At 47.8% G+C, this 14,977-nt stretch overlaps 3 protein-coding genes across 4 annotated transcripts; 1 reads left to right on the top strand and 2 right to left on the bottom strand.

The window, feature by feature from the left end:
- Positions 1-4: 4 nt before the first annotated feature.
- Positions 5-3,688, bottom strand: hsp90aa1.1 (heat shock protein 90, alpha (cytosolic), class A member 1, tandem duplicate 1). Its single transcript, XM_061270876.1, has 11 exons — positions 3,530-3,688; positions 2,917-3,066; positions 2,473-2,839; positions 2,267-2,400; positions 1,896-2,201; positions 1,658-1,823; positions 1,392-1,582; positions 1,173-1,320; positions 836-1,104; positions 429-762; positions 5-342 (listed from the first exon to the last, which is right to left on the bottom strand). Exons 2-11 carry the CDS (start codon positions 3,064-3,066, stop codon positions 233-235), a joined length of 2,175 nt encoding a protein of 724 aa, XP_061126860.1. The 5' UTR covers positions 3,530-3,688; the 3' UTR covers positions 5-232.
- A 272-nt stretch (positions 3,689-3,960) lies between these two features.
- selenoi (selenoprotein I) lies at positions 3,961-8,669 on the bottom strand. The gene is made up of 10 exons (XM_061270877.1): positions 8,022-8,669; positions 7,125-7,193; positions 6,748-6,856; positions 6,584-6,658; positions 6,262-6,524; positions 6,077-6,185; positions 5,952-6,000; positions 5,707-5,887; positions 5,451-5,630; positions 3,961-5,282 (listed from the first exon to the last, which is right to left on the bottom strand). Exons 1-10 carry the CDS (start codon positions 8,079-8,081, stop codon positions 5,172-5,174), a joined length of 1,206 nt encoding a protein of 401 aa, XP_061126861.1. The 5' UTR covers positions 8,082-8,669; the 3' UTR covers positions 3,961-5,171.
- A 1,577-nt stretch (positions 8,670-10,246) lies between these two features.
- Positions 10,247-14,922, top strand: agbl5 (AGBL carboxypeptidase 5). 2 transcript variants are annotated; one of them, XM_061270873.1, is made up of 15 exons: positions 10,247-10,458; positions 10,721-10,892; positions 10,954-11,120; positions 11,190-11,367; positions 11,441-11,619; positions 11,695-12,208; positions 12,287-12,456; positions 12,525-12,660; positions 12,719-12,936; positions 12,996-13,198; positions 13,298-13,489; positions 13,596-13,717; positions 13,796-13,848; positions 13,927-14,030; positions 14,122-14,922. In XM_061270873.1, exons 1-15 carry the CDS (start codon positions 10,247-10,249, stop codon positions 14,199-14,201), a joined length of 2,700 nt encoding a protein of 899 aa, XP_061126857.1. In that variant the 3' UTR covers positions 14,202-14,922. The 2 variants fall into 2 exon arrangements, with proteins under 2 accessions (XP_061126857.1, XP_061126856.1); XM_061270872.1 differs by having other exon boundaries at positions 13,280-13,489.
- Positions 14,923-14,977: the final 55 nt, after the last annotated feature.

Below are 14,977 nucleotides of genomic sequence, written 5' to 3'. Positions count from 1 at the left end.
AAAGTTCGTTATATTCCTCCGTTTATTTTATTACAAATTTGAAAGCTTTCATTAAAAAAAACTTTACAAAAAGACATAAGCTACATATATATTTCCAGTGTGAGGGCATCAACCAAATGAAGATTTCTTTTGTGCAGGTTTCCCATAATCAGCTATGGTTCTAAATATTTGTTGTTTGGAAACAAATTACTTAAATAAGTTACAAAAAAGTACTATGAAAGCAGGCGATAGTTTAGTCCACTTCCTCCATTCTTGATGTGTCGTCATCGCCCTCCAGAACTGGCATGTCTTCTTCAGTAGGCTGAACGAGGTCCTCAACTGCAGAGTCGTCTTCATCGATGCCTGCGAATGATATATTTGCATGAGCAAATCATTTAGGCAAACTAAACGTAGATGAGAGAAAATTTTCCAAATGGAAATACACTCACCCAGACCCAGCTTGATCATCCTGTAGATGCGGTTGGCGTGCGTCTGGGGTTCCTCAAGCGCGAATCCCGAAGATAGCAGTGCCGTCTCGAACAGGAGGATGACCAGGTCCTTCACCGCCTTGTCATTCTTGTCCGCCTCTGCCTTCACCCGCAAGGTCTCCACAATAGGATGCAGTGGGTTGATCTCCAAGTGCTTCTTGGCTGTCATGTAGCCCATGGTGGTGTTGTCCCTCAGGGCTTGCGACTTCATGATTCTCTCCATGTTGGCCGTCCAGCCGTACGTGCTGGTGACAATGCAGCAGGGTGACGAGACCAGGCGGTTGGAGACGGTCACCTTCAAAGAATGTCGCATTTTGTTATAGGCACAGCAAGAACATAGTCATGAAGTAATTATGCTGCATACAAACCTTTTCAATCTTCTTGTCAAGAATGTCCTTCATGATCTTACAAAGGTTCTCAAACTTAGTCTTCAGTTCCTCCTGCTTCTTCTTGTCATCCTCATCCTCGGGTAACTCAAGGCCTTCCTTGGTGACCGAGACCAGATTTTTGCCATCAAACTCCTTCAGCTGCTGGACGCAGTATTCGTCGATGGGCTCGATCATGTAGATGACCTCCAAGCCGGCTTTGCGGAGGCGCTCCACAAAGGCCGAGTTGGCCACCTGGTCTTTGGTCTCGCCTGTTTCAAGAGTTTCAGGAGATAAATAGGCCTGTCGGGAAATAAGAAGGACAACAGATGATACAAACCTGTAATGTAGTAGATGAATTTTTGGTTGTCCTTCATCCTTGCAACGTAGTCCTTCAGAGAAACCATCTCATCTCCAGAAGCGGAAGTGTAGTATCGAAGCATCTCGGACAGTTTCTTCCTGTTTTGGGAATCCTCGTGGATGCCGAGCTAAAACAGGAATGTTGCTGAATAAGATTTATCGGGGTCGATGAAGATTGTCGAGTTTCAGATCAATATACCTTGATGTTCTTTGAGAACTGCTCATAGCACTTCTTGTAATTGTCCTTGTCTTCGGAAAGCTCCGTGAACAGTTCCAAGCACTTCTTGACCAGGTTCTTGCGGATAACCTTGAGGATCTTGCTCTGCTGCAGCATCTCTCTGGAGATGTTCAGAGGCAGATCTTCAGAGTCCACCACACCCTTGATGAAGTCTGAGAAGAAATGAAACAAGCCAAATTGGTCAGTGATGAAAAACCTCAGATGAACCTTCAGAATGAGATACCCACTGAGATACTCTGGAATCAGATCTTCACAGTTGTCCATGATGAAGACCCTGCGCACATACAGCTTGATGTTGTTCCTCTTCTTCTTGTTCTCAAAGAGGTCGAAGGCAGCCCTTCTGGGTACGAAGAGCAGCGCTCGGAACTCCAACTGGCCTTCCACGGAGAAATGCTGAAGGCAAACACAGCAAGCTTAGAAGGCTCCATTGCAACAGTCAGATTGACAAACATCTCCTTTATTTACCTTGACGGCCAGGTGGTCCTCCCAGTCGTTGGACAGACTCTTGTAGAACTCGCCGTACTCTTCGTTGGTGATATCATCAGGATTGCGCGTCCAGATGGGCTTAGTCTTGTTCAGCTCCTCCTGGTCCATGTACTTTTCCTTGACCTTCTTCTTCCTCTTGTTCTTGTTCTCCTTGGTGTCCTCGTCCTCATCGGACCCGACATCTTCGATCTGCGGTTTATCCTTGTTCTCCGCAGCGTCTTTCTCAGCATCCTCCTCCTTCTCTCCCGGGTCGAGGTCCACCTCCTTCTCTCTTGTCTTCTCCACCTTCATCATAATGAACAGTTTTAGGATCTTTTTGGTTCCATTTCAAGAAGATAATAGTCGCTTACGTAAAGCGTGATGGGGTATCCGATGAACTGAGAGTGCTTCTTGACCACTTCCTTGATGCGTTTCTCCTCGCAGTATTCCGTCTGATCTTCTTTGAGGTGCAGGATTACTTTTGTGCCTCTGCCAATGGACTCTCCTGAAAGTCACAAATGGATGGAGTGATCTACTGAACATGCTAATGCTACGGCTAATGTTGAGCGAGATTTACCAGTGTCAGGACGGACGGTGAAGGAGCCCCCGGCGGCGGACTCCCACACGTACTGCTCGTCATCGTTGTGCTTGGTGATGACCGTCACCTTGTCGGCAACCAGGTAGGCCGAGTAGAAGCCCACGCCGAACTGACCGATCATGGAGATATCAGCTCCGGCCTGGAGGGCTTCCATGAACGCTTTGGTTCCAGACTTGGCGATGGTGCCCAGGTTGTTGATCAGGTCGGCCTTGGTCATGCCGATTCCCGTGTCGACCAGGGTGAGGGTGCGAGCGTGCAGGTCAGGTCTGATTTCGATCTTCAGGTCCTTGCAGGATTCCAGTCTGCTGGGGTCGGTCAAGCTCTCATAGCGGATTTTATCCAAAGCCTGTGAGAAGAAATCACATAAGCGTTCTATTGTTGCGACCTTTAAGATTGTACAACCATTCAAGAATTTACGCTTACATCAGAAGAATTTGAGATGAGCTCTCTGAGGAAGATCTCCTTATTGGAATAGAAGGTGTTGATGATCAGCGACATGAGTTGCGCAATCTCAGCCTGGAAGGCAAAGGTCTCCATATCTTCCTCCATGGCACGTGCGGCGTTCTCGGGCATCTATCAAAGCAAATCGAACAAAATCAAATTCAAATCTGAACCTAAGAACTGTGAGACAGACGCTAACATGCTAACAACTGTTCTTTAAAATAAAACTTGATAAAGACCACCACATGGTGGGGTGGGGGGGGGAGCAGCTGCATATGGTGGAAGAGCACGTGTTCTTCCTGTCAATCAAACACCTCTGACCCCTCCCCCCCATGGGTTATCTAACACCTCCATGTCCAAGAAATTTGATTTAAATTAAAATAGAAGTCTATTTGAATGCCGTGAAGATTGTAGCGTGTGAAATCGTCACGAATTGCTCGTTATTCCTGCTACTCCGGTGTCCGCCATTGCACTCTTAAGGTCATGTGTTCAGTCCACGCTTCAACGTAGGTCGTCAACGTGGAATATTATTGTCAATTATTTTCTTTCCCTTCATAAAATAGCATAGCGTTAGATTTGCGTGTTTCAGACTTACCTTGAATCTGAAATCTACGTTGGATTCCTTTGTGAGAAGTTCTGAATCTCAGTTTTGAGCTGCTGCTCCTTCCGATGAGTGTCTTTGGACACGATGCAGACTCCCACGACACGTCGGTTTCTTTTTATACCTCGGTGGGGGTTTCTGGAAGCACCCATTCAGAAGGTTCCAGAAGATACGAGCACTACCGGGTGGGGGGGGGTTACGTGTGGCGTGAAACACCAGAGCTCTAAAGTTGACGTGCCCTTGTAGGGCAGCAAAGCCACAAGCGGTGCCTGTCAGTCAAGACGAGAACTTTCCTGATAGCTCGGCTGGCCATTAGGCCGCAAGACTCCCCCTCGACCCAGCACACGCCTTGCAAGTTCTTCCAGCTGCCATTTATTTGCTATCAGCTGCTGTGACACACACACACACACACACACACTGACACGTTGCAGTTTGTGTAGCATTTATTCATCAGATATTTTCAACTGATTAGAAGTATTAAGCACTTACAGGCATTTTTCATCCATTTTAATAAAATAAAAAAACAAAAAAACACAGTGGTGTCCAACATAGTAGTTGAAAAAAAAAATTACACTCAATGAGGTTTTCTTTTTTTTTTTCTCTCTAATGTTAGGATGGAACATTATGAAGTGTACCGAGCACCACACAATTCAGCCATGAATTGATCGCATTTGCTCATAATAAACTTTTCTATATAGACGCATTACGTCTGTGTTCATCTCGTGTATTCTGTCACTTTCTTTCCTTATCTCAACATACACACATATACACACACGTACACACATACATACAAAGTTGAGCTTCCTCGACTCGATGTGCTTGAAAGGCATGCAGGCTGTCCCTCAACACTCGCGTCCTGTTTGCCAGGCATTAGTAGCAGAGCTGCAGGCTTGACGCTTGCTGACAAAACCGACGCACATTACAAAAAAAAAAACGACAAACAAACGAACGAACAAACAAACCAACAAAAGAGGCCAGGCGGCGGGCGTGCGCTCGCTTGCTCCCCTCAGAGTGAATCCGTTCCGTGGCACGGCTTTTGGGATGCACTCTTCATTCAAGCGGCTGCCGTCGCCACGGCAACCCAACGACACGAAAGACGAGGGAAGGGGGGTGGGGGGGCGAATAAAGAACGAATCAGCGTGTAAGACACGACACTTCCCTGTATCATCCGGCAGCGTGTATCCGCCGCGCAGGATCCATTAGTCAGGTCTACTTCCAAATAACCGCAAATATTAAAATAATGATTGCATTAAAGCGTAAATTAAAAACTTTTGAATTCCGACTTTTCCTCAAAGCTTATTAATATACATTCATAATACCATAATATTGTTTATCTGTGGGGGGGGGGGGGGGGGGGGCCGCGTATTGGCTCCCTAGCCAATAAATGGAACACATTTCCGTAGGAAACACTCGCACCTCATTGGCTCGACACAGTGGACCGACCGATCCTCCAATGAGGTAAGCCGAACCTCCTTGAGCCCCCCGATCACCAAAAAAAAAAAAAAAAAAAAACTTGAGGCGGGCGGCTATGTGTGCGTGCGTGTTTTGGGGCATCCCTCATGGATGGAGGATACGGTTACCGCGGTAACGAGGGTGACATGTCGTTGAGCAGAGAGAGAAAAGGAGCGGGGAGAGTCTAAACTTCTTCTGCTCCTTTCAAGCCGATTCGTTCGTCCTCATGTCAATCACTGCGAGGCTTCTTCAGTGAGAAGGCCATGATGCCAAAATGGTTGCTGAGTTGCTGGACCTGCACACAAGGGAAGGAAATTAGTGACACTTGCCAAATAATGACACTCCTTGCAAAATAATAAACAAAAGTAGACCTGCTAAATAATGAAGCCATCAGAAGAACACTTCAATAACCGCCACGTGACAAATTAATCTCGCAAATCGAGCGTAGTAGTCATGTCCTCACCACCGACACGCCGTAGTGTATGTGCGCCAGCACGACGACGGCCGTCCACAAGTACAGCAGTCGCGTCTCGTCGGCCACCAGGCCCGACACGGCCAGCGTCACCACGCCGGTCATGGGCACCAGTAGCCAGCTCAGTGGCTGGCAACGCGTGTTGCTCATTTGACACACAATCAGCTTGCACTGCAACGCAAACGTAAACAAAGTCTGCTTGATAATAATGACAAAATGTAAAGAGCGTTGAGTGGAAGACACCTACCGTGACGTTGGCGAAGGCCGTGCCCACCATGAGGTAGTAGAGCCTGGGCTGTAGCTCCAGGATTTCGGATGGAGAGAAGAGCACCCAAACGGTGGAAATGGCAAAGAGGAGTACGGGCGACAGGAAAGGCAGGAAGGCCTCGTAGACGCTTTCGTGCTTCAGCGAGTTGCTGCGGTACGCCCTGAACAAACACGACTAAGTCGGACTCGTGCTAACGTAGCGGTCACGGCGACAGCAAAACCTACCGGAGGACGTTGACGAGGCTCATGGGTAACGTCACAGTGAAGGAGCAGGCTGAAAAGCATCAAATGGGTTTTCAAAACCTCGTAAAGATTCTTGCTAGAAAATGTGATCGATGTGTGCGTCTTACCAACGATCATGAAGCTGAAAAGGTCTCTGTAGAGGAAGTGGAACAGGACGGGCTGGTACCAGGTCTCCACGCCTACCACTGCCGTCACCACGTAGACCAGGGAGATGGTCTGGAGTGAAGAAGAAGAAAATAAAATAAATAATCATTTTAGTCACAAGTGTGACATGCCGCGTCCTCAAGCTCACCACTTGGCTGATGTCGTAGCCCCACGGCAAGAAGAGCACGCCCGTGTTGTACTTCTCCCAGTGTGACAGAATAAAAGAGAAGAGCACCACCCAAAGGATGTAGTAAAGCGTGGCCACGCCCACGCCGCTCTCGCCACGCCCAAATATGGAGTACACGGTGGCCACGAAGAAGATGCAGGCCCAGCTGTCCAGCCCGTGGTCAAACAGCTCCCCTAGTGGCGTGGAGGAGTTGGTGCGGCGCGCCTGCTTGCCGTCCACGCCGTCTGCAAAGCGGAGGCGACGTCATCGCGAGGAGGGAGGAGACGCAAGTGAGGTTACTCACCTAGCGTGTAGGCCAGGAAGTTGAAGAGCCCCGCCGTCACCCACACCCAGCTAGGCACATGATCCTGTCCAATGGCTAAAACAAACGGGCACAAATTGATTGATTGTACACATTATTTAGCAAACCTCAGCTAATTTTGGAAGGTTTTATTTTTGTGAACAGACCTGAGGCATCGAAGTCGTAGTCGTAGAAGGCCAGCATGAGGAAGTTGACCACCAGGAACATAAAGCCGGTGAACGTGATAAGATTCGGAGCCAACCACTTTGGGAGAAACTACAATGAAAAACAAAAGTGTATATCTCTTTTTTTTTTTTTAACCCAGAAATTCAAGGTCACCGGTGAATGTCTCTTCCACGTTTGAAGAACATTTCAAAACATTTCTTTCCCAGTTCTTCTCATTGATGTCACTTTTGATCAAATCCCCTTCCAAACGGAATAGACAGCGACGGCCATATTTGCCAAAGGCAATTTAAAGATGACGCAACATTTTCAGGGAGTGTCACAGCAGTTATCAAAACACACACTCAAACGTGTTTCTCACCTTCACAACAAAGTTCCAGAAAGGGTGCATGACGTAGATGGACAAAGGATTGGAGTCCACCGCGCTGTACTGCAAACACACACATGACGTAAGTTGTCAGTGACACGCGCACAAATGCAGCTCATTGGAATTACGAATAATCTTGGCGTGGCAGTTGAAAGTTTAGCTTTGCTTTATCATTTGTCGACACGTCACCTTTGCAGATACCTGCAGTTTTGTTTCGTCTTTTAATCAAGCAAATTTCCTGAGACACCATCTAAAAGCGTGTTTTGAAAAGGAAATATTCAGGCAGGGTCTGGCAGTTCAGTAAAATGCAAATCAAATAGCAATTAAACAAATTAATTGTACCAGGGAGACATAAAGGGGAGTTTGACTTCATTTTAGTTTTGGTGGACAAAAACTGTGGATTTTATAATAACAATGGAATTACAAATATGACTAAAAATAGTCAATAGATGACTTTGTCATTACAACAAGAAGATGCTAAATAAGCGTGGTTACATTATGCTCATTTTGGAAGGCAACAGGAAGGATGAAATTGTCTCAATTCTTCAAAAACTTGTAGAGAGCTTTTAGATTTGCCATTTATGAATGTTTCCATGATTCTATTTTAAACAAGGCAGTTTTATTCATAGAGCATGCATTGCATACACATAACACAACGTGACTCGCTTGAGTATTGTTATTGCTGTCAAAAAGGGGCAGATTGGAGCAAATATGAGCTCAGTATGAAGTATAACAGCTACGGATTGATGTACAAATTGCTTTCTGCAGATACTGCAGCTTATGACCTGCGTTAAATACATACATTTGCACAGACAAATGTACGTATCCTCATTCATACATAATTGCTTGCATGCATGGATACACACAGGGGCTAGCCACTTAGCATACTACCTTGTATTTGTCGAAGCCTGCGAGTTGCTCTTGTGTGACGTATTCGTACAGAAAAGCCATGTTGGAACAGTCCGTCGCCGCTACGCAAAACAAGAAATGACAATCCAACTCCTTCTCGTGCCGGGCGAACGTGCCGGGTTTAATTTTAGCGGCCGAGGCGACGTTAAGCGATCATAGACCGGAGCCGCCGTCGGTCACGCCGTGTGACGTGAGATCGGAACACTCTGGCCGCTCCTCCATGAAACAAGACGGCATGCTATCAATGCGTTGAGCTCACTAGCGACACCCAAAGGTCGGATGACCATAACGCACCGTGGGAGGGAAGGAAACAGGAGATTAAAGTCCACGGCCATCAGCAGACTTCCATCAATATTTAATTAATTTGGTAACAATAACACTGAGAACATAGAAGAAGTGGAACCTTCAGCAGAGTTGCGACAATTTCGCTACGTTACCATGGTAACAGATGGGTTTTACAGCGCAACGGCATTTTTTTTCTGCGTGTACAAGTAGGTATTTTGTTTTGCAGAGTAGTGTTCAAAAGAACGAATCTTTTCAGTGAACGAGAGTGAACGAATCATTTCCTAAAGTGAGCGAATCACTCACTCACAGCTTCGTTCACTCACAGGTCCATTCAGTTGTCGAACGGAAAATGCAATTCACGACTCGTTCGTGAACGGGAAGTGACGTCATTTTCTGCTTCGTTTTGTTTTACGGCGAGGTGGCACCCAGCTTCAATGCGCATTACCGACACCTACTGGTTGAACTCATATGAACTGAAAAAAGAACGAATCACTTTAGGAAGTGATTCGCTCACTAACCCTAACCCTTGTAGTTATATTCGCCAATCAAAACATGTGTGTGTGGGGGGGACGATTCGTTGAACGATTCGTTTGAACGAATCTTTTGAATGAACCGATTCTAAAGATTCAGTTCACTTAAAAGAACCGGAATGCACATCACTATTACAGAGCCACCTGAACGCTTCATTGTAGATAGGTTCTCATATTTGCCTGATGTCAACGTAACACAGCTATGACAAAAACAGGGAGGCTTTGAAAAATAGATATGGAGCACGTCCCCAAAACGTCACATTTACTTCCGGGGGATGCACTCAATCAAATTTGTCATTTCACTATGGCAGAGTAATTGGAAAAGCAAGCTAAATGGCTTGAATGATGATCTTAGCCTTTTTCTCTACCACCCGCCGTGTCATGGAAAAGATGCTGCGTGGGATAAATCGCTTCAAAGGAACATTGAACACCTACTGTAATTTACATTTCATCAGGTAATTGAGTCAAAACTATGAGCAAATTCAGACACTAAAAGTCTAATTTTATTGATTTATCACATCATTAAAAAAAAATACACGAGGTTGTAGCCTGCGTTTCCAGGAGTTCTTTGAACGCCTCATGTATAGCGGCCAAATGAAGAGTTTGAGGGAGAAAGGGGGGCGGCAACATGACATCAAAACATACGGATATCGATCAACAACATCATCGATCGGGTCAATATTTGATCATTTGGTCTTGCACCAGCAACGATGTGGAGGAGATACGACGTGAATTAGGACCATAGCGATCGTCCTTTCTTCCTAGCAACGACCGCTAGCTCGGCAGCTAAGTTGTCCCCTGTAGCTTAGTAACGTCAAGGGGCGTTCAGGGACCAAAGAACATAAACGTAGTATCTAAGATATTTAATAATCGGACTGTATAAAAATCAAACTCTCTTGTTTGGCGGATGTGGCATCGCGAGAGATTTGAAATCCCGATGCCTGAGCTTGTTTTGTGGGTCAGCTGTTTGTCGTGGAGGCGCTGGTGGGACCGAACCTGAGCCATTTTCGTGTCCTGCAGGATAAAAATGATCGGATTCGTTGGAAACAATCACATTCGTCACATTCTCATGCATTACGTGGTATGTTAATAATCAAATGTTGTCAAATGCAAATGTCATTTGGTCGTGGTTGTAGTCTTTGCTCCCGCCTCTGGGTGTCGCTGTTATCTGTTTATATTGTCACATCCACCGGCCCAAGTCTAATAAAGTCATAATTTTGAGTTTTGAAATGGGGGGGGGGGGATATTTTATTTATTTTTTTTCAAATAATTTTACAAATATTGCACATCAATTATTTTTGGGTGACCACTCATTTCTGTATTTTTGTTGTCAAGTTTGATTAGGTTTTGTAGAGGGTGAAAACGTCCCAAGAGGAAACTCCTCTCTCAGCCATGGAGGTTCGCTTTGGCAACATTGTGTTCAGTTCCAAGTTCGACTCGGGCAACTTGGCCCATGTGGAGAAGGTGAACAAGCATACACCGAGCCTCCTTAATGATGGCACTCAACTCGGGGGGGCCGCATCCCCCGCCAACATCCCAGACTACGAGTTTAACATTTGGACGCAGCACGATTGCGCCGGAACGGAACACGAGAATGGCAACAGGTGACTGTTGGATGTTATTTTTATTACACAACATTTTTACCCTAAAAAGTAAATGTAATATTTCAGGAATAAAATCTGCAAAAAGTCAAACTATTATCTAAAATGTCATATTGTGAGACCAAAATTGATAAACAGTGATTTATCATTATCATTTGTGTGATTTTGTAATTCTAGAAGAAAAATGAATCCTAATTGTAGGGAACATGTTGCAATTTGATGAGACAAAATTTCATGTTTGATGATGTCAAATTTTGTGTTTGAGGTCATGGTTCTACTTCAGCGTGCAGGGCGCAGTCCCTGGAAGGCTGCTCAAGTTCAATGTGATGAACATGAACAACCAGAGGAAGCTTTACAGTCAAGGCATGGCGCCACTCGTTCGGACTTTACCTGGGAAAAACAAATGGGAGAGGATCCGAGACAGACCCGTCATTGAGGTACCAAGAAGTAAGCATCGTTATCATCGCTAATGATAACACCCCTCTCGTGCTTCAACAGATTGTACGGAGCCAGTTCATAATGTCCTTCACTCACCGCCTGCTGGACATTCGAGGTGCAACCACCTTCTTCTCCTTCTGCTTCCCTTTCTCGTACACCGAGTGTCAGGAGATGCTGCGGTGCTTGGACGACAGGCACCGCGACGCGGCACGGCTCGGTCCTGCCAGGTAACACGGCGCGCTTCAAAATAAAAAGAAATGAATCGTAACGTTCCCGCTGTGCCCTGCGTGTGTCAGCTCTCCGGACGAGGTGTACTACCGACGCGAGCTGCTGTGTCGCTCTCTTGACGGCAACCGCGTGGACCTCCTCACTGTGACCAACTGCAGCGGAATGATGGACGAGCGCGAACCTCGGCTGCCGCAGCTCTTCCCCGATGTCGACACGCTTCGACCTCACCGCTTTGAGAACAAAAGGGTACAGATACACCTTAGCGTAGGCGTGGCCAATATCTGGCTAGTTTGTAAAACTCACGTGTACATCTTGGTAGGTGTTCTTCCTAAGCAGCCGCGTGCACCCCGGAGAGACGCCGTCCTCGTTCGTCTTCAACGGCTTCCTGGACTTCATCCTGAAGAAAGACGACCCGCGAGCTCACGCGCTCAGAAATATGTTTGTCTTCAAGCTCATCCCCATGCTCAACCCGGATGGCGTCGTGCGAGGCCACTACAGGTCAGAACAATGTACCCTGCTCTTTCGGCACTTTATTAGGTACACCTGCACAGTCTCAATATTTCTAATGTGTAGGACCGACTCACGGGGCGTGAACCTGAACCGGCAGTACATGAATCCCAGCCCCGAGCTGCACCCGTCCATCTACGGCGCCAAAGCACTGCTGCTCTACCACCACTCGCACAATCGCACGACACACAAAAATGCGCAACCCGGAACGCCCACAAAGGCTAGCGATGAACACGAGGTTCCAGCCCTCACCGCCCTGGAAGTCAGCCTGAATCAGCGCAACGCAAGCAAGGGTGCGACCCCTCCGCAGCTTGAGGTCACCGAGGCGACGGCGCACAACGGCTGGACGGCAAAGAGCAATGTCAGCAGTTTGTCCAACTCTGAGATTGTCACGGCCGCCGGTAGACCGCCAAAGCCGCCAAAGGTGGCACCGCCGACACCATTGGAGGCAAAAAAAGAGAAGCAGGAATCCATTCCGCACAAAGAGGGGGGCGTGGCCTATTACGTGGACTTGCACGGCCACGCCTCCAAGCGAGGCTGCTTCATGTACGGAAATAATCTGCCTACTGAAAACCAGCAGGTAAACTCTAACCAGGCCATTTCAAAAAGCTGCTGCCGCCAAGCGGAAAATAAAATGCGGTTCTTCCCGTGTGCACAGGTGGAGAACATGCTATACCCGAGGCTGATCGCCCTCAACTCCCCACACTTTGACTTCCAAGGTTGCAACTTCTCTGAGAAGAACATGTACGCGCGGGACAAACGCGACGGCCAGTCCAAGGAAGGCAGCGGCCGGGTCGCCGTTCACAAAGCCATCGGCATCCTGCACAGGTAAAAACACAAGGATGACATCACCACAATCCATCAGAAAACAAAAAGGGGTCTTTGCTGGTTTTTAGTTATACGTTAGAGTGCAACTATAACACGGGAAAGACTCTGAATGCCATCCCGCCGGCGTGCCATGACAACGGGCGGGCCACGCCCCCTCTGATCCCATCGTTCCCGCTCAAGTACACGCCGGAAATCTTCGAACAGGTACAGCGTCTGTCAAAAAAGATCATTGAGTGGTTTTAGCATAAGCTCCCCGAACCAGGTGGGACGCTCCGTGGCCATCTCGGCGCTGGACATGGCCGAGTGCAACCCGTGGCCGCGGCTGGTGCTTTCAGAGCACAGCTGCCTGGGCAACCTGCGGGCATGGGTGCTCAAGCAACTCCGCAACACCAAAGTCCCGAGCGCCCACCAAGGTACACACCCGCCGAGCAAGGGGAACCAGCACCCCGGCAAGGCGTCGCCACCCAAGACCTTCATCAAGTGAGTTGACACACACAGCCACCATTTTGGACACACTCTTAATGGCAATGGCTTGGCAGCGGTCTGAGCGGCCCGACCCCTGAGGGGTCCTTTGCGCGGGTCCGCTGCAACAGCCAGAGCAGCAGCAGCCTGACGCCGTCCCCCAAGACGCCCAACACGCCCAGCTTCGCCTTCGGGTGCCCACCGCCGCACGCCAAGACCCAAACGGGAGGCAGCCGCGGCGGGCGAGGCGGCGGTCGCAAATCTGCCGGGCCCACAAAGGGTGAGTAGCCGTTTTTGCGCCGCGCTAGATCCGGGCGGCCCCCAGCATGCCCCCCCTCCACTCCCGCATGTTCGTCAGCAGGTGTGTCTGTCTCTGTAGACACCAAAAGTGCGGAGAAGAGACGCCCGATTCCCCACCATCATCGTGCTGTCCTGCGTCCCCCTGGCAACAGCCATACACCCGCCCGCCCCCCTCCGCCACCCTCACCCCCCCATTCCTCCTCTTCCTCTTCGTCTTCATCATCGTCAGTGTGCGCGGTGGCAGCGGCGGCGGTCCCCACCAGCATTGTTGGTGTGTACTCCCTCCTGTTCTCTTTGGTTCAGGTGGCAATGCAAGACTATGATGCATTTAAAAAAAAATAATAATAATCACCCGCTTTGTTGTTTTTTCTCGGCAGGTTTGGGCTGCCCAGACTTCCACGCGGGCTCGTCGGCGGCCTGGTCCAAACCAGCTTTACCCCCACGCCCCAGCCGAAACGGAAGAGGAAACCGAAACTCAGGCCACCGCGCCGCCACTGCGGTTAGCATCTACTCTTTTTTTTTTTTTTTTTTACGCGGAAACTCTTTTTTGATGGTCTTCTGTGTTCATCTGTTACAGACTCCTAAAGAGAGTGGACCAGAGCACATCCTAGCCTCGGTCAAATTTACCAAGTGAGTCCCCAAAATGAGTATTTACTTCATTTTTGGGATATTTGGCTTTGGAATTCTAACCTTGTGTCACACACGCAGGTGCGAGCTGCAGCCACACGTGGCCGTACGCAACAAGAAGGCAGGGGCGTCCGACGGTACCGTGCCGCGTCTCGTTAAAAGCCGCCAGAAGGGACTCGTTCAAGGTATAGTGTTGGTCCAGAAGCTAATGGCTTGCTAGCATAATGGGTCAGTAGCGTTGAATGCATTACTATGTTATTTTTTCGTGCCCTGCAGGAGCCGAGGACGAGCGAAGCAAGCAACAGACGAGTAAATCCCACAAGAGGACCACGTCCCGAAGCCATGTTGCGAAATAGCGACCCTCAGTGCCGACCAAAATTGGAACTGCGTATTTCCTCAACGCTGAATTGCCTCGGGGGAAAAAAAAAAATGACGCTAACCTCGAAACTGGCCACTGCTTCATCCGTTCCTAATGAAGTGGCCAGCGAGTGTCATGTAGTTTATTTCCATCTTATTAAGTGCAATCGTATTGTCGTTGTCAGGTCCAAGTGCCTTCACAGTGAGTATAAGCAAGCGAATTCATTTCGTATCACATTTCTCGACACCTTCAACACTATACTGTGACACCCTAACGTGTAAAAATGCAGTGATAGCTTGACTTACAAGCAACCCAAATGATTTTTTTTTAAACTAACACTGAAGATGCAAAGCAAATGGGCAAGGAGGACACTTTCAACTATTTCAAATTTGCGTTCTCAAGCTAACACTGCACACACAGCACCTTGTTGATGAATCTCATTCTGTAAAATGTTGCCTATTGGAAGAATCCACTTGTATGCTGCTCATTTATACACAATGGATGTTGTTGTGTGTTTTCATAGATTCCAGCAGGTTCCTTTTGAGCAACACAATTTTTAGATACGTGCTTTAATGCCCTATCGTTTGTTGCTCCTCCTGCGATTGTCATAAAACCACGTCACATGCAATATGTTCTCTGTGGACCAATAAGTGTTAAATATATTTTGTCACCATCATGTGTACTGTGGCTACATTAAACTAAATGATTACCACACACTTCACATTGGTTATTTTGTTTTACTTGACTGGACTGAAAATAAGTTTGGGAAATGCC

The sequence above is a fragment of the Syngnathus typhle genome, linkage group LG22, assembly GCF_033458585.1.
Source record: "Syngnathus typhle isolate RoL2023-S1 ecotype Sweden linkage group LG22, RoL_Styp_1.0, whole genome shotgun sequence".
NCBI lineage: Eukaryota > Metazoa > Chordata > Actinopteri > Syngnathiformes > Syngnathidae > Syngnathus > Syngnathus typhle.
The sequence above is the reverse complement of the archived record's forward strand: the minus strand, read 5'-3'. Positions and strand labels throughout refer to the sequence as shown.